The following is a 26989-nucleotide window of genomic DNA, read 5'->3' on the forward strand; positions in this document are numbered from 1 at the left end:
GTCTTCACACCACTCTTTGTTAACATATGTAAAGTTAAAAGCATTCCCCATTTCACCTTGTAAAGAAAGGCTGGCCCCTGAAAGTTATTCCTATCACACCTTATTTACAGTATGCAGCTACATCCAGTATATGCCTCTTTAGAAGTTTTGGTCCACCCCTGCTAGGTGCTTTCAAATGCAGCGACCAGAGAAGATAACTCGGGGAAACCTCAGCTAATTTATTGAACCTACTCAGTAACATGCCAGTTGCAATGCAACATCTTAACAATCATTATTACAGTCACTACATCTGGTAGACTGTGGAAAGCTTTCTGTCTTGCATTAAAGATGCACATGCCTGTACTTCAGGTGCAATCAAATCTACTACTCAGCGAAGCTGGTAAACATTTGATGAGATGTATAGACAATTTCCTGTGCTTAATGTTGGTGCATTAGTAGCAGTTATCTCAATATACAGTGTTGGCTCAGTCTACCTATATAGAAAGTGGTAGGCAAGATCAAGTTGTGACAGTATCACAAACATTGGGCCAGGTATCACAAAGCACACACCCATGACACAGCTCCTTTCCAATGGCATAAATTCACATACTGTCCTGTCAGTAATCAATATACCACAGTGTTGGATCACATAACTCTGGCCTACAACACTGTCCAGGTCTAATATCACACACAGTGATGGCAGTGTACACCATTCAAAATCTGTCATATTCGTTCCAAGGATCCTTTGGCAGGGCTGGTGTGGCCAGCCCATATAAATGCAGTGGGCCTCATGAATATGCCACCTTTGTGCAAGAAGATATGGGAATAAGCCATTAAAATGAGAACCACTTGAAAACTGTGGTGCTGAAGGGGGTGGCGCCCAGGACTTCACTGGTATGCATTGGTATTACCTGGTTAAACAGACAATTTTGAGAAAGCAGTGATGGGGAGTGTGTGTGTTGAAACTGCTCTCCAGGAGCTGCACCCTCAATCTCCTTCTATGGAAGGGGAAGATAGGTGGAGGGACCATGATCACTCACATTATACGCCCTACTCTGACAGCATATTGGGAACAACTAATAGTTGTAGAGACATAGGTCGCAATAGCTGAATTTTTCTTCTTAGCCTTCATCAGAATGGAGGAAGCATGGAAAAGTTGAAATATTATTTTAACTTCCCCGCCTCCAACATAAGGTTTTGCATGCATGCCATTACGAACTAAGTGGTGCCCTTCATGAGCTCACCCTGATCTTTTCATTATCTGTTCTCTTTGCAAAACAAAGCATTGAGCTAAGCTCTAAAATGACTGAGCAATGATCAGACAGGGCCGAGCGAAGACCCCACCTCACTGGCACAATATAGTAAATCAATGGTTCAGTATTAGTACATCACAGCAATAGCTCAGGATCAGATAAGGATGGCTTAAAAACAAACTGTCGTACCCATGTCCATTCGTTTCTAGCCTAGGACAATATAGCATGGGTCAAGATCACACTTGCTGGCCCCATATCATACACTACTGGACCACATAACACAGAGCAAAGCCAAGATCACATACTAGTGGATAGAAATCATCATCAAGATTCTGATTATTATGCGCAGTTCTAAACTTAATAAATTGGTGCTGAATCTCCTGAGGCATCAAGATGATTGTTCACCCTAACCTTTCCCTTGCATATGAGGAATTTAAGACTATCAAGGACATTATGAATACTTGACAGTAGAAGTGTCTTATGTATCATCATGTCATGTCTTGCTCTTAGCCCCACCACTAGCACTGTCCACTAGCCACACCCATACCTCATTTTAATGAGTACCTGCATTTCTTTTTTCCTGTTTAAAGCACGGGGTAGTGCGATATTGGAGGCAGTAGTGTGGTGTTAGTGGTTGGTATTGTGATGCTTGGGGTCACAATGTGGCCCCAGGGGTTATTTTGTTATGTTTATTACATCAGTGTTCCTTAGCTAATTTATTTTAAAATATATTTGTGATTTATTTCTTTTTCATAAAACTGTTTATTACTTTGCAGTGAACATGCGTTTAAACACCCGGCTCCAGTTCCTAAGAATAAGAAACAAAGGGCCTATATAGGTAAAAACTAATACATATTGATGGAATGTTATTGCTGCTCATATTGTAATTGGATGCATTAGCAATGACAACTAGGCAATGTTAAAAAATATTTTAATTATTAATTCACAGATTGCTACCTCTTAAATTTTGTTAACTAGATAATTACTGTAAATAATCTACTCTGAGCCCCTGGTTTAGCTTCCGCTTTGTTTACTGACTTCATATCTTAAAATAAACATGTGAATCATTTTAAGACTGACCCTCGTGAAATGCATTTTGTTGGTTCTCCAGCACCTGACCTTTATAGCATCAAATCCTATATGTATATCCCCCACGACCAGCTGGGAACTCTCTTATACAAATTGAACGTGAAACAGTTCAGGATCCTTGCCCGTATACCTTGATCTCCTTAAGTGACACCTTCCCAGCCGCTTACCTTCCTCAGATTCTTACTGCACATGCGAGTGCATTGAGAGTTCAGCTTCTTTTGTTCCATGGCGAGACTCTCCACTGTAATGTTGCTGAGTCATTGGCCACCCCATTATCTCAGACTAAGCAGGGGAAAGCGAATGTCAACCCTGCTTATGTGAGGCGTACACCAGTATCGAAAGTAATAAAGAGCCTGGGGCTCTGGGCATGGTTTAGTATTAAGCCACAAATGAGCAAGAGAATCCGTGTTGTTTACTTTATGCGTGTTGGGGCCCTTATCCTCAACACCACATTGGCGACAAGGGAAGCCACAGGACCCATATTGTACCCATCCATCCCCAGACCCAGCGGCACCCGTGAGGTCCCGACTCACCGCCAGCCCTGCCTGCTACCTTCCACTGCCTCTTGTTGCCCGCGTCACTCTCTGAACGTCGAGCGCGAGGCCTAGGCCCACCTACAGCACTGGCTACTGCCTCTGACGGTGAACGCTGGACTGCGCGAGTGATGCATTTTGGTGCATCAATTCCCTCTCTGCTGATCTCAGGGGCAGGGCCATGCCCTCCTGCCGGCCGTCCTGCCTCCTTCTGCAGCCTCACCATTGCAGCAGCACGTGGGGAAGTGCCCCCGCCTCCCCAAAGCTCAGCTGAGCTCAAACCTTCCTTCTCGGCCGGCCATAAACATATAACACCAAAGGGACACAACCAAGCACTACAAAAGACAAACAAGCATTGGAAATGCAATAGGTCTCGCAGCATTAGAGTTTGTGCTTTTAGAATTGTTTATGTTTTTTTTTTTTTATCTTTAGCATTTTTGTTTCCTGTAGGCAATGCTAAAGAATTACAAAGAAAAAAAGCCATAAACAAATCTAAAAGCTCTAACTCAAATGCTCCGAGACCTATTGCATGCACCCATTCAGTTGTTGGCCTCTCAGCTGAGTCTGCCAACTAGACAACAAAGTGGAGGTGGGGCGGTTAACTAATGAGGCAGTAAAAAAACAAGACGGAGGGAAGGCAGAGAAGGGGAGGGGGGAGGTGCACGTCCAGTGTGTAACGCGGTTCCCAACCAGCCAACCCTGTTTTGAACTGGAGGAGAAAGCGAAAGCAACTCTAGATTGCACGTGCCTCCTTGCATTGGAAAAAGAATAAAAGTTTCTGGATTGAGGGAAGAAATACATCCGGCCTTCTTACCCAACAAACAAAATTATTTTGAAGGTACGAAAAAAACAGCTCGGGATCGTGTCCAGTTGCCTAAATAATTCATCACCAAAGAAAAGAACAACATGAAACACTTATAAAGCGTATGGCTACAAACAGCCTTTATTGCGCGAAATGCAAAGCCTGGTCCCTGGCGACGACCTTTGACCCAAACCTCGAGTTCACTGCACGGCGACCAATCAATACTAAACAGGTAATAAAATGAATTCATCCAACGCGTTCGTTTTGTCGTACCTTCTCCACAACAAAAATCCCAATACTGCTTCACATTATCACTTCGAATACCACCGGTGGCAAAGTCTCCTCGGCAAACCTCACTCTACACAGGATTTCCCAGTGGTCATTCAATTTCCTGCCCTCTAAGCGCTGGTAGTCCCCACAGCCTGACGAGCATATCGAGGGCATGTGTATTCCTGCGGCAAGCCTCGAAAAAATACCTTGCGCTCTGCATTATAGATTTGGACAGACAGCCGTGCGTCAAGTGCTGTGTGTATTTCTTCTTTCTGACCCAGAGTTGTCGAGATGCAGCATGTTCATGTATTATTTACTGGTTTTCATAACCACAGCATTTTGCATCCTGAGACTTATAGTTACCCTTGAACATTGTACGCCAGTCCACAAATAGTGTACAGTGTGGTTTGCTTAATTTACCAATCAACTTTTCAAAACCAAAGGAACCTGCTGAGTTATCAGATCGGTATGTGTGGCGTTTCTGTGGTTTAAGTCCGGCTATGAGTGACATTCGTGACATTATCACTTCGCAACCTTATTTGCGCGCTGCACTTAAAGCCTCACTTACCAGTGTCCATGGCAACCCGCCCAACCAAAGCCTGACGAGCATATCGAGGGCATGTGTATTCCTGCGGCAAGCCTCGAAAAAATACCTCGCGCTCTGCATTATAGATTTGGACAGACAGCCGTGCGTCAAGTGCTGTGTGTATTTCTTCTTTCTGACCCAGAGTTGTCGAGATGCAGCATGTTCATGTATTATTTACTGGTTTTCATAACCACAGCATTTTGCATCCTGAGACTCATAGTTACCCTTGAACATTGTACGCCAGTCCACAAATAGTGTACAGTGTGGTTTGCTTAATTTACCAATCAACTTTTCAAAACCAAAGGAACCTGCTGAGTTATCAGATCGGTATGTGTGGCGTTTCTGTGGTTTAAGTCCGGCTATGAGTGACATTCGTGACATTATCACTTCGCAACCTTATTTGCGCGCTGCACTTAAAGCCTCACTTACCAGTGTCCATGGCAACCCGCCCAACCAATGCAATATGAATATGGCTTTAAAAATTCACCCCCTCGGGAACGCTGCCAAGAACAGCAGCCAACGGTTGATCCTGGAGTGAATGAACCGAACAGCAACCCAGGAATCCGGTTCTCGGATGTCAGACCGGAAGGGGACAAACCTCGCAGCTCCAAGCCCTCCCCCTCCCTTCACCATGTTTTCTGTAGTGTGTGAAACAAAGAAGCCAAGCAGTCAGTGTAGGACTGAACTCGGCTCCGAGCAAACCGCCACTCCTTGCAATCCATGTCAGCTTTAGCATTCAGCAGTTCAAATGCAGAAAATAACGTTGCAATCTGAAAAAACATGTTTGCATGCATCCGTTGTAAACTAGGGGGAGGGGGCGGGAGGCGGAGAGTTGAGGCAGGCAGGCATGGGAGGAGAGGAGGAGGGGGGAGGAGAGTAGGGGAGGCACGGCCTAGCGGCCGTGCAGGGGGAGGGGGCGGGAGGCGGAGAGTTGAGGCAGGCAGGCATGGGAGGAGAGGAGGAGGGGGGAGGAGAGTAGGGGAGGCACGGCCTAGCGGCCGTGCAATCAAGTAGTGAGGGGGCGGAGTTGTGGGAAGGCTGAGAGAGAGAGTAGGCGGCTGGGTGCATGTGCACGCGCTTTTAAGCTCAATGCACATGCGCATTGAGCTTAAAAGTCACGGGCACTGCAAGGAATCGCCACGATTCCTTGCAAGTTAGATAAAGTCTGGATGAGCCCCTATAGTCTCGCTTGCTCGATGCGCATGCGCATCGACAGGCGAGACCTAAAAAGGACATTCTGCCTGCACAGGATAAAGAGCACACCCACTCTCCAGAAAATAACTGAAAAAGGGACAGGACACGACAAGCCTACCAAAGAGGGCTACCTCTGCTGCTCAACTCCCAGGTCACTATAAACCCCCTTGCGCACCACTTCTGCAGTACAACGCTCAACACCACAGGCTTGTGTCTCTGGATTGTAGTCTGTGTGTACCTCTAGTTTCTAGCTGCGACATGTCAGCCCAGCCCTATGGCGTCTGTACCCCCGCTGGAGCCTTACACCATCACAGGGCCACCGCCCTCCCAAGCAGCCAGCTGGAAGGCGTGGGTTGAACGCCTAGAGACGTATTTTGAAGCAGTCAAAGTCCCTGCTGCATGCAGATTCCCCATGCTTCTTCACTTATGAAGAGCCGACATTTACAAAATCTCAAAGACCATAGTTTAAGCAGATCCCCCGCGGACCTACGCCACCCTTAAAGAGGCCATCACTGCGCACTTCGAGCCGTATGCTAACCCTGACTATGAGCGGCTTCTCCTGCACCAAGCGTGTGAGCTACCTGAAGAGTCAGTAGTTGTTTTCTATGGACGGTTGAGGGAGCTGGCCAGCACCTGCACCCTCCCGGATGAGGAAGACAAAGTCAGTGCCCAGTTCATTCAAGGGTGCATCTCCTCAATATCGTGCGAAGGCATCCTCCAAGAACCCAACATGTCCATGAGGGGAGGGACATCCTGATGCTAGGGCGTTCAAAGGAGCTATCCAAGGCCCAGGTGGCCCACCTGGACCCACACTCCTCAACTCCCATCAAGGAAGAACCAGTAAATGCTATTCAAACAGACACGAGCGGGGTAAAGCCAAAGTCAACCAAATCACCTGTGCACCCTACCAAGCAGGAGTTGCAGAGTCGCACTTGCGGATGGTGTGGATGCCCATACCCCCACAATGGAACCGGCCCTGCCAATGGCAAAACGTGTAGTGCGTGTGGCAAGCAGGCCTAATTTGCCGTAGTCTGCCGCTCGTCACAAGGACGAAGAATTCGAGGTCCGCAGAAAACAATGCTCACATTAAAGCCACACCCAGAAGACATGACAGACATCGACATGGACGAAGATGAAGCAGCATTCGTCCACTTGGTGAGAACTCTAGATACCCTTAAAGCCGCCCGCCAGACTGCCCCAATGTGCACAATTGGTGTACAAGATCATCCCATTGCAGCTCTCATTAACACGGGAGCCACAATCAATCTCATGGCTACAAACATTTACCATATCCTACCCAACTCACCTGCACTTTGAAATACCTGCGTACAAGTCTACGCTTTTGGTAACCGCTCATGCTAAGACTTTGTGGCGTATTTCAGGCAGATCTATCTCACGACTCCTGACAACAGAGAGGAAAAGTCTACGTATCACAAGAAGGATTCTGATTCCTCCTCAGCTGCTGCACGGCTCAAGACCTCAACCTCATACAGTTTGCCTTTGACGTAAACACACATGATCTGGATCGCCTGTTGCAGGACTTTGCACTGCTGTTCGAGGGGATCGGGTGTTTACAAGGTCCAGCCATCCACCTGCACATTGACAAGTCGGTTGCCCTGATAGCCATTAGGCATCGAAGAATCACTTTCCATCTCAGACCCAAGAGGGAAGCCGAGCTGAGACTTTTAAAAAGTACTGTTGAACATGTGCGCGGACCCACAGCTACGGTATCCCCCATCGTCGTGGCGAAGAAGCTCAAACAACTGCACGCCGTGCACATCTGTGTCTACATGAGGGTCCCGAATTTAGCAATCAAGCAGGAATGTCACCTTACACCGACTGTAGACAATATCATCGTCGAACTGGCAGGCTCCAGATGGTTCTCCAAAACGGACCTCCGGTCTGGCTACCATCAGATACCCCTACACTCAGATTCCTGCAGCATTACCACCTTTTCAATGCATGCAGGACTCTGGAGGAACACAAACCTCAACTTTAGCATCTTCAGTATAGCAGAAGTCTTGCAGAGCATCGTCAAAGGTGTCCTCCATGGCCTATGTCAGGTGCTCAAAGTGAGCAATGACATCCTGGTCCATGCACCCACACTAGAGGAGCATCTAACTCCCCTCCACGCCGTCTTCTCACGCCTCAAAGAAAGTGGGCTCACCCTACACCTGGAGAAGTGTGACTTAAGAATGGACATCAGTTTCTTTGGATATCAGTTTTCCGACAAAGGCATCGGCCCTGACCCCGACAAAGTAAAGGATATCCATGAAGCCCCTGCAACGTCACCAGTATCAGGAGTCCGCAGCTTCCTGGATATGGTAACCTATTGCAGACGTTTCTTAAGGAAGCAGTCAGACCTCACTGGTCCACTCAAAGATCTAACCAATGCAACCAGCCCGTGGGAGTGGGGGACCAGCCAGGAGAATCGTTTGATATTTGATATTTGATATTTATGGTTTTTTTGTAAAGCGCTACTATCGCTCCGGGAGGAGCATCTTGGCGCTGTGCCCACAGCAGATCTACTTAGGTAACATGGATCGGATCAGATGGCTGCGAGAACTGAGGAGTCAGATTGAGAGTAGATCCACGTCTTCAGGGTTTTCCTGAAAAGGCTTTCTGAGGGGGCATGCCTAAGATGAGGGGGAAGGCGATTCCATGCCCTAACAGCAAGGAATGAAAAGGTCTTTCCACCTTTTGTTTTTAATTTGATACGAGGTTCAGAGATGAAATTAGCGCCTGATGACCTCAAGCAGCGCGTTGGAGTATAATGCTGAAAGCGCTTAATCAGGTAAGTTGGGCCCATGCACTTGTTAGCTTTAAAAACAGTAATTAAAAGCTTGAACAAGATTCTCTTATGGAGGGGCAGCCAATGAAGTGCGTTGAGGGCTGCAGTGGCCGAGGACCTCCGGGGGAGTTTTAGGACGAGTCTGGCGGCTGCATGTTGGACGGTCTGTAGTTTTTTTAGTGAGGACTTCTTGATGCCTGCGAGGAGACCGTTGCAATAATCCAACCGGGATAGGATAAGTGCAACCGCAACCAATTTCCTGGCTGAGATGGGCAAGAAATTAAAAAATTTCTTTAGTTGCCTGATTAAACTGAAACAGCGTCCTGCAGTGATGCGCACATGTTCATCGAAGCTGAGGGAAGCATCGAATTGAACTCCCAGGTTGCGAGCTGACACAACCGCACTAGGTGGTGCTTCAGAATTTTGGGGCCACCACTCTTTAGGGAAAAAGAGTGTGCCTTTACCGAGAGGTATTATTTCGGTTTTGGCGCTGTTGCACTTCAGGTGATTCAAGTTGAGCCAGGAAAAGACTTCTGAGAGGCAATTTTGGAGTCTGATGGTAGCGTCCGGGATTCTTTTGTCAATGGTGACGACGAGTTGAGTGTCGTCAGCATAGGACGTCACTAGAATCCCATGTGACTCAATCAACGTAAGGAGGGGGGCCATGTATACATTGAAAAAAAGAGGGCTTAGGATGGAGCCCTGAGGGACACCTGAGATGATGGGGCATTCACCAGAAAGGTAGGGGCCTAAGGAAACCGTTTGAGAGCGATTGGACAAAAATGAAATTATCCAAGCGAGCGCGGAACCCGAGACACCAATCCCACGCATCCTGCTAATAAGGATCGCATGAGAAATGGCGTCGAAGGCCGCGGTAAGGTCGAGCAAGATGAGGACAGCTCGTTCCAGCAAACCAAGGTTGTTCTCTCTGCAGACATAACCCTGATGTATTTTGACCCCCGGAAAGGATCGCAACTTGTGGTGGATGCCAGCCCCACCGACTTAGGCGCCTTTCTGGCCCAACCGCAAGACTGTGGAGAATGGGCTCCGGTAGCCTATGCCAGCCGCAGGCTCATGCCAACAGAGCAGTGATACTCACAAATGGAGTGAGGCAAATGCGATCCTATGGGGCTGTCACTTATATGGCCACCCTTTCCCTGTCTTTATGGACCACAAGCCGCTGATCCCCCTGTTTCAAGGGTCTTCATCACGACACCCCACCCCAACCCCAAAGGATCGGGAAATGGATCCTGCAACTTCAAGTATTACAGTTCACAGTGGAATACTGACCCGGTACCGGAAACCCCGCTGACTTCCTGTCAAGGTATGTCCGGCCGGCCACGCCTCCTGAAGCTGCGGAAGCTGCGGCAACCGAGAACTATATGAGAATGGTCGTGGACAGGTCCAATCCTATTCTGATGTCCCTGGAAGACGTCATCACAGCAACTCAGCGCATCGACTGCCTACAGATCGCCATCAAGACTGTCACCACAGGAGATTATTATAGTATAATATACTTGATAGCCGAAATGCATTGGAGACAGGAGAGTGTTAATTGGATGCATTTGGGAAACTAAGTTAAAAATGAACCAATGAGTGAAATTCAACTCTGGATTATAAGGAAATAAAACTTATATAATTTCCTAATGAAGACAACGTGTTAAGTTTTTTTCTTGAGAAGATTGATTTAACCCCAGGAGGGGAGAAAGCAGTGACCAGGGGACGTTCCCTAATGAAGGGGCACGCTTATATATGATTTAATTGAAGTACTCTACGGAGAGCACACCCTGGAGCACGCCACAACCTTCATACCTTAATCAAACCGGAGTGCAAGTGTATATTATACTATAGTAATTCATTTCCGGAACCATACACTCGGCACCAGCATATCCTGTAAAAACATGCAATACAAAGAAATTTCAAATATCACAGATCAAAGAGCTGATACCTTCGCTTTTTCGACAGATGAAGCTACGAGGATTTATGCTCTGATACATGAGGATGCATCGGAACCCACATCACACAGAAACAAGGAACAGAATATACGACAACTAATTAATTTATCAACCAGAGGCTGCATGCAAGCACACTGGTGAAATATCATCGTGTGCAACGTATCCCAAGGGGACTTAGGATTGCACTGAAACCATCTTTATGTAAAAACTCTCAAAAATTCAAGGAAAAGTGGTACGCTATCCTTAATAAGTGCTCCCTTGACCTTATTCTCCTCATAATAGAAGAACTATCGAACATTTTAGAGGAATTATATAAGGAAATAGTAACAGTAACAAATGAATTGACGAACTCTATGTCTTCGGAAGATTGGACAAAGGTATTGGAGGATATCAATGCCCAATTAACTAAGCACTCCCAGGAGGTTAATGATAGGAAGATTAGAAAATTACGGCGAGATACCGTTCATTTCAAACTCAGGGAAGTGTATACCTGGGCAGAGGTATACGCCCGCCGCCGGCAGACCAAGCCTAACAGTCAGAACACGGAAACATCTTCATCAGGTAGTGACGTATCAATTCAATCTAGAGAGTTTAACAAACCAAGATTGCAAATACCTACAACATCAGGGGAACAACAACCAGCTACGGATAACACTTTGAGACAAGACCAGCAACAAAGCACTACCGATCATTTTTTAGAGTCAGGCCACCTGGAAAAGGGAGACCCAGGAGGGGGAAAAGAAAAGGAAAAAGAGTTGCCAAACACAAGGAGTGTGACATCTGGATTGAAGAAGGACAGAGCAATTTGCTAAACAATTACAAATTATCATAAATAGTGCCTTTGACAAGGGAACAATTGACGAAAGAACCAAAACATTTCTAACTGTGATCCATCCTAGAAGTCCTTCATTATATATGCTTCCTAAGATTCACAAGAACTTAAAGAAACCTCCCTTTTGACCGATTGTGTCAACGAAAGGAAGCATTCATCAACCAATTGGGCAACTGTTGGACAAATACTTACAGCCCTGTGTGATAAGGATGAGGACATATGTCAAGGTTACGACCCACTTTATAAAGAAATTTTATAGGAAATGACGCTCACAGTGGACGAGCCCATTGTGTTATGCAGTATGGACGTAAAATCATTGTATACTTCTCTACCGCACAAGGATGGAATAGAAGCCATAGAACATGCGTTGTTGCATACAGAACTAGACATGGGATTCAAAGTTTTTTTAATGGAACTTCTGTGCTTCACCCTGTTCCACAGCTACTTCAAATGGAAGGATCATTTCTTCCTACAACAAACTGGAACAGCCATGGGAAATTCGGCAGCACCGGTATATGGGAATCTGTATATGGAGAGATTTGAATATAAACATATTTTGACCCAAGAACCATGGGTGACAAATACTACACTCATTCTAAGATATATCGATGACCTTTTTATCATATAGACTGGCACTGAATTAGCTTTGCAAAAAGCTATTGATGAATTAAACAAAAAGGATGAACGTATTCAGTTCACTTCAGAAATGCATTTGAGAAAAATTACTTTCTTGGACGTGGAAGTCACTAGAAAAGAGCTGGGCTTTGAAACAGACATTTATCACAAACCAACGGATCGGAACAATCTGTTACATTTCAACAGTTTTCATCAGCAAAGTTTAAAAACACACCTCCCATATTGACAGATTTTTTTAATATTAATATTATTATTTTTTTTTAATGATTTTTATTAACCTTTTATACAAATAAAGCACTCACAGTACCACATTATTCAAGCAAAGATGTTACAATGATACAGACATGCCGTCTTGAAGCAAACCATATGCACATATAGAGTGCGGATAGGCATGTGTTGGCTGAGGGTGGACGCCATGCGCGCGTTGGTAGGAACTAGGGGAAGATAAAACCGGAAGTGAGTGTAGCGGTAACCTCCCATATTGACAGATGCTCCGAGTAAAGAGAATAGTATCCTCACCAGAAAAATCTAATATGCGGATCAGAGAAATGGAAAGTAGATTTAAAGAGAGGGGGTACCCCCAAGATACTTTTGAACAGGTAAAACTGAGATGTGCACAAAAAAGTAGGAAAGACCTTTTGTTGAAAACCACCAAAAGAGAAAATACCAGGACAGTTATTGTCTCTAAATACTCAACTAAAAGCAGTGCATTTAAAAGCATCATCATGAAACATTGGTCAATCGTGTCCCAGGAAGAGGATTTCAAGAACATTTTCAACGAGGTACCGCTCTTTGCATACCAAAGAGCTACAAATTTGGGAGAACTACTAAAACCAAGGGAACACACAACAGACGAAACATATAGTGGCACAGTACCATGCCACATCTGTAGCTATTGTAACAATATCATTAAGGGAAATTCGATCACCCATCCGAGTAAAGGTTACAAAATCAAACTAAGAGTGTCTGCAACATGTGATTCCATGAACCTGATTTACCTACTCAAATGTCCTTGCGGACAAGGATATGTAGGAAAAACTGAACGCAAAATCAAAGTGAGGCTGAATGAGCATAAGTCCAATATTCGAAATAAAATGGTGAAAGCCACAGGTGCTTGCCATTTCAGTGAAGCCATGCATAACGTCAGTCAATTGAGATTCACAATTTTGGAATTGGTCGCCAAAAGAGAAGGAGTGGACAACAACAAAAATCTATTACAGAGAGAGAATTACTGGATTTATAAGTTGGAAACATTGAAACCCATGGGGATGAACGACAGGGTCGAGTACAGTTGTTACCAATGAACATTACTCTGAACTTTGTGTCATGCTAACACTGTGTTGCCTTCCCTCATAGACATTGTGTTTAACTCTGAAGAACTTTTTACATATGTATTAATATTACTATTGTAATCATGCAGATTTCATCTTTGATTTTAGTACCACATACAGTTGGGATTTGGTTTCATAGTTTGGCCCTTAACATGTTGGTTGCACCCCATTCACATCACGGCAAGCTGCTTGTCACTTTCACTCACGTATTGCACATTCTAAGATGGCCGCCGTTTTTCAGTAGAAATAGTCCTTCTATTATGGTTACCATCAGACAAGTCAGACCGCGAAGAGAGGAGACGCGTTCTCGAGTAAGTGCCTGTGCGTGTTTAAGTTGTTTATGCATGTTTACACTAATATAATCTAACACAATTAGATTATTTCAAAACACTGTTTCACATTGCGATTGAGGCGGCATAGCTGCACGAACTATAGACTCGTTTATAAACGCGGCACCACGATTGAGCCCTGCGGGTTTCACTTGATGGCACGCTGTCATTTTTAGTCGTTAAGAACCGGAGTGTGCACAGGGATTTATACTGTTTGCGGTGAACTGTAGCTCACATTAGACATACATCATCATATAACTGAGTACATAGTTGGTTATATAGCATTCACAGGTGTGGAGCTTCATGTTTGACTATCAACAGAACAAACTGGGGTGCATATTTTGAGTGTTCTAGTCGTGTTGCACACCACCATTGGGTCACCTAAGCAGCTTATTTTTGGCCAGAAAATTTGTCAGCATTTTTTTGATCCTCATGTATTAATAGCATTAATTTGCCCACAGATTACACTTCCCTGATGAAGGCTACTTGATAGCCGAAATGCATTGGAGACAGGAGAGTGTTAATTGGATGCATTTGGGAAACTAAATTAAAAATGAACTAATGAGTGAAATTCAACTCTGGATTATAAGGAAATAAAACTTATATAATTTCCTAATGAAGACAACGTCTTACATTTTTTTCTTGAGAAGATTGAATTAACCCCAGGAGGGGAGAAAGCAGTGACCAGGGGACGTTCCCCAATGAAGGGGCACGCATACATATGACCACAGGAGATTAGCAAGTGCTGCAAAACCCAACATCTCGGCAAAGAAACAGCCCGGTATCAAGCTGTCCGTGACCAATGATGGATGTCTCCTCAGAGGCTCGTGACTCATACTGCCCAAAGACCTTGCACGGAAGGCTGCACTCCTGGTGCATGGAGCACACCAAGGAATCGTCAAATCCAAAAACCGGCTCAGGAGCAGAGTCTGGCTCCCGGGTCTGGATCAGAAGGTGGAAGTGGTTGTAAGGAGCTGCCCCGTCTTCCTTGCCACAGGCTCCCTGACCGGCTGGTGGAAGTTATCACCGAGGCAGGCCCTAGGGTCCCATGGCAAAGAGTGAGCGCTGACTTTGGTAGCCTCTCCCGAGGAAGATACATGCTGGTCGTTGTGGACTCTTACTCGAGCTATCCAGAGGTGGAAATAATAAAAAGAACGTCCGTGGCAGAGATGATTCTGAAGCTAGAAAAGCTCATGGCAACTCATAGGCTGTTTGGATAAATTTGCACTGATTGCGGTCCTCCGTTCAACAGCTCTGAGCTGACGGACTACCTAGCATCCCACAACATCAAACACTGTCGGATCACCCGTTGATGGCCTAAGGAGAAGTGGCGCGCCTGAGGAGAACCCTCACCAAAGCGATCCAAATTGCAATGGCTGAAAGTCGCAACACGGAAGAAGCATTGTACCAGTTCTTAAGACAGTATTGACAAATGCCCCACTGCACCACAGGCATATCCCCAAGCAAGCTGTGTTTCGGTAAGTCAGTGACTGATACCATTCCACATCACCCCATGTGGGAAGAAGCACCGAACCCTCAGAATTAGTCAGATACCCTGGAGGGTTTGCACCAATGAAGATGCCTCCCGTAGACGGCATGACCGAGAGAGCCCCATCATGGTAGGTGACCAGGTGCTTGCTAGTGCAAGACCTCCATCCTGGAGGGAAATTCAGGTTGCTGTTCGAACTGGACCTTTGAGTAGATATTGAAGTTAAAGGCACATAGGTGACAGCAAAGGGAGGCCAAGAGCGTGTGACACGGAACGTCTCCCAAATCAAAAGAATCACAAAAGGAACCACCGACAAGTTCTCGGTTTCCGGCCCTTCTGAAGGTACTGCCACAACAAGTCCTCAAGATACCGACAGCGAGCGCAACCAAGAGTTGGATCCAGGAGCTTCCTCAGAGGACCTTTTTGCAGCACCCCCACTCTGTACTCGGCGAGACTCTGAGCAGAGGCCCTTAGCTACCAGCTGTGGGAGTCCAGGAGCGACGGATGTCGTGAGACAAGGGGAACCCGCACCAAGACTATCAGCAAGGGATAGTCAGGGATGCTATTCCCTGCGGTCACACCCTAAGCCATCTCAAAAGTATAAAGACTGTGTGTTCCACTGACGAGATGGTGATCGACGAGCATTCAGTGGTAACCAGGTACCGGTGTACCCAGAAGTCATGTAAGAGTATGTTGCGACTGTTGTGTCAAAGTTGGACTGTTGAACCTGATGTTTTGTGTTGATAGGTCTATATGGTGATGTATATGGTGAACATATTTGAATGTAATGTTGTCAAGTCATGGGCCACCCTATTATCTCGGACTAAGCAGGGGGAAAGCAAACGTTAACCACACTTATGTGACACAATGTTAGAAGGTGACGTATGCCAGTATCGAAAGTAAAAAAGAGCCCGCGGTTCCGGGCGTGGTTTAGTGTTAGGCCACAACTGAGCAAGAGAGTTTGTGTTGTGTACTTTATGCGTGTCGGCGCCCTTATCCTCAACACCACACCCATGCTTTCCTGGCTTCAGGCAGTGACTGGGAGTCAAACATTTCTAGTGATTCTGTACGAGTAGAGTTTTTACCTGGTTTAACTTAGGTGAAGTGGAAAAAAGGAGAGCCTTCCTCAATGCATGAACAAGAAACAGAATCGAGAAGGATCCAGTGCATTGCCTTAATCTTTCCCATGATATGGATTGATGGTCATCACATGAGTTAGACTGGGCCGATAAAAACCAAAAGCCACCAAGGCCAGGTACACAAGAGGGCAGATTTCCACCTCAGTATACATCTGACTACAGCAGATGCTCATCAGCCCCGCAGACACCAAGCACCCTCACTGCCAAACGTCAGCGGCATGTAAGAGCGCAATGAGTTCCTCTGGCACAAGACAATGGAAAGCAGGACTTCCAAACAACACTTCCTAACCTCCTGCGACTCAGCCTCCACTTCTTATCCGTCAACACTGACCCTTAACTGTGGTACTCCAGGTGTTGCCGCCACCGTCTGTGACAGCAGCGCTGGGGCTGATAGTGGGAGTTGCAGAGTGGAGAAAGCTAAATAGGAGAAGAGGGAGACCAGTCATTTTTGAGAAAAGAAAGCTGATCCGCTGGCAGGCAAAGAGAAAGACTGTCCCAAAGAGGACTACAATTTACAGGTGCATTCAGGGACACCTCCTTATCCCCATAGAATGTTGGATAAATGTATTTACTCCTTGTGGATGATTCTGAAGGGACGAGTGTCACCTGCAGTCACAGTCTTATGACAAAACCAAAGGTCTTTTTGTAATGGACTAGCATCCTGAATACACTGACAATCCTTTCCCGGAAGCTGATGAGGAACTCGAGCACAGGGTGTCTAATATTCAGATAGTGCAACAGTACGATGCTTTGACCTCAGGCCAGGACTCCGATGACGACTTCTGGTACCAGGATAAAACACGAAGGACATCGTTGTTTTGGACAAATGTGTGTCATGGGAGGCCATTTCAAATAATTTGCCTCAGTCCTGTTCCACATCTGAGGAGATGGCGTCATGTGCAGGCTGTATGGACAGAGTGTGGTCTGAGTTTGGGCTCACTGTGTAGGCATGGACAGAGGACCCAGGATTCCTCATTGCTCTGGAACAGATGCTGGAAAGATCACTTACTCCCCTGCTCCTTGCCCAGATGTGGAAGATGGGAATAGCCCCTACCTAAGACGCCTGCATTGGTTGTAGCAATTTCTCTTGGCCTTGTGGTTGCCAGGTGGTGGTTGAACCCAAAGAAGGAAAGTTGCAGACAGGAATGTGTGGGGAGAAAGAAATAAGGGACATCATCCTTCACCGTCAGTCACTATTGCAGCGGTTCTGCCTTGCTGGCATGGGGAACAGTGGGGCAAGAGGGCAAGGCTCATTCACTTCCTACCCGGCGAGAGACAGGAGGAAGCACAGGCAGTTGTGTAACACAGACTGACTTCTAAGCCTGTCGGTCAAGCCTTCGCCAGGCAGGCCAGTTTGAAGTGTACAGGTTTGTACCCAAGGTGTAGGTGAAAGGTATAGAAGAGGTGTAGATCCTACTCTGCCAGGGTGTGACTGAGCAAGTTTGCAAACGGAGCCAGGGGTAATACTTGTTGAAAAAGAACCCATCATATATATACATATGCTTCGTCAACCTTGTACCTCTGGAAACAATCCTTCAAAATGGCGACAGTGACAGAGGTATCACATACTTACTGCCCCACAACTAGATGGCATAGTTGGAGCTTGAACATAATTTTTCCTTGTCCGAGATCAAGGTTGGCTGGATTTGAGGTGACAAGCATAGATCAGGAAAGTAGACAAATGCAACATGAAGAGAAAAAGATATATGCTGTGCGAAGTCTGTGGATGAGTAAATCATGGCTATAAACATCTGATGCAATAATGTGAACACAACAAGCTTCCGACAGATGTCCAAAAGACCATGCAGCCGCTGCAGGAGCTTGGCATTCAGGCTAGTAGAGCGTGCTGCACTTAAACATGACCATCTGCAACATGTTACATTGATCAAGCGAGGTATATGAAACCAACATGGAGATTAAAACATGTTTACAAATACTGGTACGTCTATTGCAGGATTGCACTTTGACTGCATATGGTAAGACTCACAGATGCCAAGCACACCCTCTGTGCCCAGGAGTAGGTCGTTTAGCACCTAGAGTGACTTTCTGGACCTGTACATCCACAAAAAATAGCATTCGACAACAGGCAGACTACAGGCAGCAGGTTCTAAAAGTAAAGGGGCCGAAAGCATTAACTACCACTGATCAACTGGTACAGCTGCATCAGCTGCATGAGCTGTCTGCACGCAGGAGACATGATAATGAATAAACTTCTGCTGTACACTAGAGGCCCCATTCCCTGGTAGATACGGAGAGGTACCATCCATGGTTTTTTGTCAAAATAACCAGAGGCACAGGGCATATATTGCTCTCAAGTTTCTTAGGGCCAAGCACGAATAGGTTGTCCAGTCTAGGGTTTCTCTTTGCATTCTAGGACTTGTAGTCATGGTTACCCAGTTACAAAATCAGAATTACAGGGGACGTGGCTTGCTGCAAAGGAAGATGGCCACTTCCTAGAGTGAATCCTTTCCTCTTAACCCCTTGAAAATCCACACAGAATCCTACCGAGAAGCCGCGCCGTGGACAGAGGTGGAAAAAGGAGCGGTATCACCATCGGATTGACCCGTTGGGCAATCCGAGGTAGTAGCGCTGACATCTCCGTTCTGAGGCCTGGTGGAGTCAGCAAGCACCAACAGGGGGAGAAAGGCCCAGGGAAGCCGGCGCGATCAGGCAGGCAGAAAGGAGGGACCCGACTGACTCGCTTGTCGGAGGAGCTCTGGGACCCGCTTCCTGCTGACCTGAAAGTACTGGGCGCTGACATTGTTGGGGCCTGGGCGTGGCCCGGCGAGACTCAGAGGTGATCTGACCCCCCGTCGGCCTGAGTCTGGAGCAGATGGTCAGAGGGGGAGGAGAGGCTGGACTACTTCCTGGGACGGATAGAGCAGCACAAAAAACAAGGTGGCGGCCCGTTGCAGCGTTGTGAGTGGAAGCCGCACGGCGGTCCTCCCAGGCAAATCAGTGACAGGGAAGAGAATAAAGTCAGGCCGGTCGGAAAGTGAGAGGCAAAGACCACGATGGATTGTAAAGTGTAACAGGCCCAATCACCAGCAGATAAGGTATAAGGAGTGCATAAACAATGGACTGAGTGGCTGGAAGTTCAGATGATTGTGAGACGGCCGAGACGGGGCTTTAAAATGGGAACAGAACAAAATATGTAAAACGACGTAACATCAGCCGACTGACTTCGGGGCGTAGGCTGAGTAGGCTGAATCAGTGCCACACCGGCTGTGAGTACTTGACACGCAGGCACCCCAGCTGACCCAGCCGGAGAGAGATAAAGGGATCAAACATGAACACGGCACTCATCCCTTGTGACCAGTTGGGAACTTTTTAAATAAATATTGTGTAGCAGGAGCAATAGTGGAGCCACGTGGGTGCACCGGGAGGAGGTACCTGAGCAAGACCCTGCAAGTGAGATCAGGGTGCTGGTCGGAATCCAATCACTCGCCGGCCGGTGAGTGGAAGGGGACTGAACGTCAGGTACACAGGGTGAAAACCTGGCAGCCCGAAGGGGCCGCTTGGAAGCCCCCTGGCAGATGGCAGTGGATCACCCAGTGACCCAAAAAGAAATCACTACAAAGGCTGCTCACCCTAGATTGAACAATGACAGGGGAAAGTGCTAAGAGCACCCGCCAAATGAAACTGGACAAATGCACCCTCCCGAAAGGAACTTACCGTGTCAGTGGACTGGAGATCTCTTCCTTGGCAGTAGCAGTGGCGTGATGTGAGGGCGAGTGATTTAACTGAAGTGGTACTGGTAGTAAGGCGACTCGTGATTGGTTGGAGGGGAGTCCCGGGCGGTAATCGAAATAGAAATCTGTAGCTTCTGCCTAAAAACCCTGTTCTGTTTCTTGATCTATTCTTCACCATGCCAATTTGTTCTTGAAAAGTAAAAATCTTTGGACCTCTGTCCGGCTGGACAAGTCATAAGTCAATATAGTCTCCATTGTGTCTATATTCATTGTTGTTCTTACATTATCTATGCATGGGACCACTGTTGTTGTAAAAATATGTTCCCCGAGGTCCTGTGCTGACTCGTATGGGTGCCCTTGTTGTTTTGTATACACGGAGTTGATTCAGGGGCATCTTGAGCCAAAGGGACTTTCCACGTTTTTCTCAATTGAGAGGGCTCATCGTGTCCCGGGGGGGGGCATCATAGCACGTTATAGAGATCCAGATGCCACATTACAAACTGCCCATGCGTCCGCAACCCCCCCTCACCCCCCCCGCGCCCTCTTGGAAAATTCGCAAGTAACCTTCTATCCCGGATTTCACCCTAAAGACTCAAACACTAAGACAGAGCTTCATCATAGTGAAGAAGTCGCTCAGGGATAAAGAGGTGCAGGTTAGAAAGTCTGTGAAATAACCCTCTGTATTACATGATCTTTTTCTCTTTTTATTGTACAGATTCTATTTTATTGTATATATGCTATTTGATGCCTTTATGACACATGCTGTTGAATAAAGCTATTTTGAATTGAATTGAATTGAATAAAGCCCATCATGGAAGATCAAGGAGGGCAACCTTGGCCCCAAACGATCAATTCACGGAGGATGCACAAACAGGTGACGTGTCTGATATACAAAAAGGCTGATACCAAGGGCTTATGGATAAGAGGAAAGTGTCTTTGTTGATCAGATTGATAATAATATGGTGAAATAACTTTGGCCCGAACGCCTAACCCTCTAGCTGCCATGGTGGGATAAGAATAGATGCAACATAGTTCCCAGTCAGCGGCCTGGGCTGGACCGGACATCGGCAGAGAACCACCATAGAATGGAGGATAATAGAAACTCTATATTAACCACATACAGACTAATTGTACGGTCGTAGGTGGGGGAAAGAGTTGAAGGGTAAGCACACGTTCACTATGTAAAGTAAGTGGTGAAGGGTCGACAGGCTCTCTGCTGAGTTGAGGGGGCAGGAATTTGGGGCACCGTCTAGCAGGGATCCAGGGTGGGGGTTGGGAGAGGGAGGGACAGGGAGGGGGTTGTTTCAACTGTTTTAGTTGTATTTTTGAGAATTTTTTTGTGTTATAAGAAACAAGCAGCTAGCGTTCTTAGACATAACCAAGACACCATGACTTACATTGAGGGCCAGAGAAGACCCGGTGAGAAAAGAGACTCTGCGAGACCCAGCTGTATCGCTAATGAGAAAAACAGATTAGCCAGCACATGACAGGACAGGTTCAGGCTTAAATTAAACTAATGTCCTGGAACGTAAATGGGTTGGAAAGTAAAGTCAAGCGAGGCATTGCGCTCCAGTTTTTCAAGAGACACTCCCCAGATGTGGTTCTCTTACAGGAGACCCATCTTATGGGAAATAGCTGTAAGGCTCTAAATCGTTGGGGTTACAAAGTGAAAGCACAGGAAGGATACACATTTTCAAGGGTCATTGGAGTCCTCCTCAAGAAGGGACTACCCCTCATAATAGATAAAAAAACATGGACAGATAGCTTGGGGAGGTTTGCCGCCCTCTCTGGGTCATGGGGAGGCAAAGTAATAAATATCCTGTCAGTATATGTCCCCGCCACATTAAAAGACTCGACTTTGATGGACCTGGGTGCCCTAATACTGGACCTTCCAGTGGGTCGTTTATATATGGGAGGAGATTTTAACATGACGGGTTGCGACTCGACCACACGCCCCGCCAGGGCCCAAAGTCCCATACAAACATGATTGGCAGAATTTCTCTTAGGACTGGGCCTGATAGATGTTTCGAGAGCTCTTAACCCCACCACCCCAGAGTATACGTTTCATTCAGGCGTACATGGTAGTTGATTGTGAATTGACTTCCTGATTTCCCTCCGCACGCTCCTCCCCCATTTTACAGACATCAGACTTCTAGCGAGGGGCACCTTGGACCACTCTCCACTGTGAGCAAGGTATAAGGTGGCTGGGGTGCGACGCCAGGGCCCAGTAGCCATAAATCCCTAGTATATTAAGGTGCCAACAATAAGGTGTCTAACTGAGGCCACGGACCTCTATTTTCAGTAACATGTTCAGACAGTCTCATTAGCACAAATATTATGGGAAGCATATAAGACGGTGATTAGGGGTCAGGCCCTCTCGCTGATTTCAATGCATAAAAAAGAGAAATGAGCGACAGTTACGAAGCTTGAACAGGAAATCCTCAATTTAGAACTTCAAATAGTAAGGAACTATGATGATGCTTTACAACACACGATAAAACTGAAACAACAAGATTATATTTATTTATGTATTTGATTTATATAGCGCATTATAACCCAGGGGTCTCTAACTGCGTCACAGAGGAGGCTAGGAATAAAATTAACGATACCCACATCGGATATATGAAATGTGCAATAAGGAGGGCAAACTACTGGCCTGGTTGGATCAGCTCCAGAGAGCAAATAGGTGGGTCCCTTCCATTATTTCTAAATCCAGGGAAGAAATTGGAGATTAGTTAGGTATCGCTGAGGCCTTTACAGACCACTAATCAGAGGTATACTCCGCAAGTAGGAAATGCTCAGAGCAGGAATCCCTAGAGTTCATGGAAGATGTCCAACTCCCGGTTTTGACGGAAGAAGAATGTCAACCGTTAGAGAGGACCTGACAAAAGCTGAAATAATATAAGCCATTGGAGCCCAAAGTTCTGGCAAGGCACTAGGACCAAATGGCATCCCAATAGAATTATACAAACTCACAGCACAGTTAACTGCACCCCACTTTTTGACAATGTTTGATGAAAGCAAAGCTATGGGTACACTCCCATTAGATCAGAGATTGGGGACAATAGTTGTAGTACATAAAGAAGGGACGTCAAGGGACCAATGTACTTCTTATCGACCAATTTCGTTGCTGAACGCAGAAACAAAAATTCTTGCAAATCTATTTGCTGGACCTCTTCTCCCCCTACTCCCGCCTTGGTCCACCCGTACTAATCTGGATTTATGCCAGGGCGTAACACTACCCTGAATCTCAGGTGCCTCCATGGAGTCATGGGGCGTGCCCACAGGATCAGAGAGGACGCTGCAGTCTAAAATGTAGTAATCACACCTCCAGAAAGATGATTCAAAGTTGTTTATTCTGGATAGATGAATATCTTCAGCACAGCAGTCCTGCTAACAGCGCTGCCAAAACAGTAATGACCTAACATGGAATCCTTCAAACAAGACACTCTATATTCTGTCTGGACATTCCAGCTCACATGCTAATCAGTGTGTTATGTAACTATGGATTATTTTAACTACATTAACTCTACACTTCTCCCCCCTAATGAAACATTATAAATAATACAAGTACCAGTTTAGAAGAATCATACATAAGGAATTTCACGGTATCACTTTAATAAATGACAATGGTTGTATTGTATATTAGGTACTTTACAAACACTCCCAATACTCCAAATCAACCCATTTTCCAATACTACCACATTGCGTTTTACCTCAATTACTTTTAGAGGAACAGAAAATTTGCAATCTCCTTTGATGACCACCCCACTTCTTTTAGTGACAACCCAATCTCCAACCACAATATTTGGCATTTTCACTCCTTTTCTCATATTGTAATATTCTTCAGCAACCTTTTGTTTTTCTGTGACGCCTGCCTTGATAGCATGATGGTCTACCCATAAATGATCTTTGACAACTAACCAACTGGGATTATCTTTTCTACCTGGTTCTCTCCCTTTAAGAGATACAAAGGGAGAAACCCCTGTAACAGCCTGACTAGTAGTGCTATGTGCCCAAACTAGCTTATTTAACTCTTCTTTCCAAGGTAGACCATTAGCTAATGACAGTTGGATATTGTCCATTATTAAGCGATTTATTCTTTCTACCATTCCATTGGCTTCTGGTCTATATAAAGCCACTCTTTCATGAATAACTCCCCATTTTTCCATAAACTCCTTCATTTCCCTTGATACAAATTGTACACCATTGTCTGATACAATAGTTTTAGGTACACCTTCTTCCATGAACACTTCCTCCAAAAATCCCATCACAGTTTTAGTGTTGATTACACTTGTTGTCTTGTACACAAACCACTTTGTGTGATAATCAGCAAGTACAAAAATAAATTTATTTGCACAACCTAATTTTTTTATCGGGCCCAGGAAGTCAATTGCTAACCTTTCCCATGGTCTAGCAGGTAACTCTACACATTTAAGTGGCGGTTCTCTCACTGTCTTTACCTTGTCACTATTAGCACATGCATAACAATGTTTAATCACTTCTTCAACCATGCTATCCAACTTTGGTCACCAATATGTTTGTCTGATTCTTCTCTTCGTCATGCTCCTTCCAGGGTGTCCTTCATGAGCCTGTTCAATAATTTGCCTCCAAAGACTTACAGGAGGTACAATGCGATCTCTCCTCATTATCTTGTCATCAATTATGCTCAACTCACCCTTGATATTCCAATACTCTTTTATGTGCTCATCACAACTCATACTGATTTCCCAACCGTTCCTGATGTGCCCTTTTATCTTTACTAATACCGGATCATTGCTAGTTGCAACATCCCATACTTCCTTCTTCAATGCTACACATTCATGGATCCTACTTTCCTCATTCACTTCAGTTCCAAAATCATTAACTTCTGTAACTTCATTCCTCGTAGGTAGTCGTGATAAGCAATCTGCTACTACATTTTTAAGTCCCTTCAAATATTCTATTTCAAAGTTATACTCCAAAACAGACAACATCCATCTTGATATCCTAGGATTAACTCCTCCCTCTAAACCTCTTCCCCCTTTGAACAAATGTATCAGTGGTTTATGGTCTGTTCTGACTTTAAATGGTAAGCCCCAGAGAAAGTATTTAAAATGCTTGATTCCCCAACAACATGCAAGGGCTTCGCTTTCAATTGTAGATTAATTTTTCTTAGCACCTTGCAGCCTCTTGGAAGCAAATCCGATAATCCTTTCACTACCATCAACAATTTGGGTTAATACTGCTCCTAAACCAACACCACTGGCATCTGTTGTCAGGTAAGTCTTCCCATATATTTCAAAATGTCCTAACAAAGGAGCTTTTATGATACAACTTTTGATTTTCTCAAATGCATATTCACACTTATCATCCCATCCTCGTCGCTATAAAATGTAGTAATCACACTGTAGGAAGGGGATATCTGACTATATGGTTACCCCAACTTTTTGCCTAGTGTTTAGCTGGTTTTTGACTTAGTTGGCCTGGGATCCTGCTATTCAGGGCCCCGAGCTATCTGCTCTGTCTGTAAAATGGACTCCATGTACTTTAGGTACATACCTGATTGGGTACTGGGTCACCTTTGTGAGCCCCTGTATAGTGTACCATAGGTACCCAGGACATTGGTGCATCCAAGGCCTACCAGGGGCTGCAGCATGTATTATGCCACCCCTAGCTGGCCATCCAAACTGACACCACAGGCTGATCACTCAGCTTGGGTAAGGTGGTGTAATCACCCCGCACTTAGATATAGTATACCTATATCTACCTTATATATAGACACATAGTAACCTATAAGTCACTCCTATGGCAGGCCTTAACAATCCTGGAGGCAGAGTGCTTGGTTTTATGTGAGAGGGTGCCCTAGCATGAGCTGAGCCCCTCTGTAGCTTTTGGAACCATGTCCTTATAGCTGTTCTATGATATAGTCATACCATATACTCTTAAGTGCATTATAATCCTCGCGGTTAATGCTAACTTTGGTTTGGCTTTATCAAAACATGTTGTGTAAGGTGTCAAACACTTTGGAATACTACCCCCCTCCCCGCGCCAGTTCTGGCGGCGGGGTAGCATTCCACCCTTCTAGAGGGAGAAGACATGTAGTTACTGCTTTGCCCGGTTAAAGTTAAACAGAGCCTCAGCATCACAAAATGGATGCTGCTCCCACAGACACGAGTCTGACCTCCAGCAGCTGGACGAAACTCCAGCAAGGGAGGCTTGGACAATAGGTTTCCTGTCGAGGGAGGTGCTAGCACCTCCCCAGACAGCCTGTAGTGTATTGGGGCAGGGTGGGTTGAATGGCAAGATGCTTTTCCAGACACTGCCTGGGGCACACAAGGTGCTCCATGCATAGCCTGGTTCAAACCAGTTGCTGGGGCACTCCAACCCCACCTCTGGCGCGAAACTGGACAAAGAGAAAGGGGTTTAACCACCCCCTTCTCAGGGTCCACCCATAGGAGGGACCTAGCAGGTAATCCAGCCCATTAGATTAGTATAAAGATAGGAGCTGTGTCTAGAGGCATTAGATTATCCTGGACTGAAACTCTCTAACGGAACTCTTGGACCTTTGACGTTCTATATCGACTAGAAGGCTGAAGACATCTCCCTTGTGGTCAAGGAGTGACCACCCTGTGCAAACAGGCACCACCAGTAACTTGCCTGTTTGCTTTGTCGACGCTCCTGCCGGAACCCGACGACTCAGCGACTCAGGAACTAGACTTCCAGACTTCTCCGACTCTGATCCACAGCAAAGCTGAGACCCGTGGCGGACACGAGAGACGTGGGACCGGACACCCTGGACTACCTGCTCTTTGCTAAACCGTGCAGCTTCTGAGGTATCCTGAAGTTGTGCATTGGGGTTTGAGAAGCCCCAGACCCGAGCGCCATTTGCACCGAAGCTCAGCCGTCCACACTCCACGAGTGCCGCGTGGGGCCTGCTCCTGCATTTCAGCTCGACGCGTCTTCCCGGTTGCTAGCCCGTTGGCTAGTTAGCCCTCCGAAGACTTTCTTGTGAACTTAGACCGCTTGCCTGGTTGCTCCGGGCTTGCTCCATCTTCCCTGCGAAGGAGAAGCTCCCCAGACCCTGCTGGTCTGAACTGAAGCCAATCT

At 46.0% G+C, this 26989-nt stretch overlaps 1 protein-coding gene across 8 annotated transcripts in view; it reads left to right on the forward strand.

The window, feature by feature from the left end:
* Positions 1-26989, forward strand: part of TERB1 (telomere repeat binding bouquet formation protein 1) — a 1077176-nt gene that overhangs the window by 879367 nt on the left and 170820 nt on the right. For all 8 annotated transcript variants that reach the window (XM_078669239.1, XM_078669238.1, XM_078669242.1 and 5 more), the window contains one exon: positions 2009-2070. In XM_078669239.1, coding sequence (XP_078525365.1) covers positions 2009-2070 — 62 coding nt within the window. The remainder of the gene's footprint in view (positions 1-2008; positions 2071-26989) is intronic.

This window comes from Lissotriton helveticus, chromosome 12 (assembly GCF_964261635.1).
Source record: "Lissotriton helveticus chromosome 12, aLisHel1.1, whole genome shotgun sequence".
Lineage (NCBI taxonomy): Eukaryota > Metazoa > Chordata > Amphibia > Caudata > Salamandridae > Lissotriton > Lissotriton helveticus.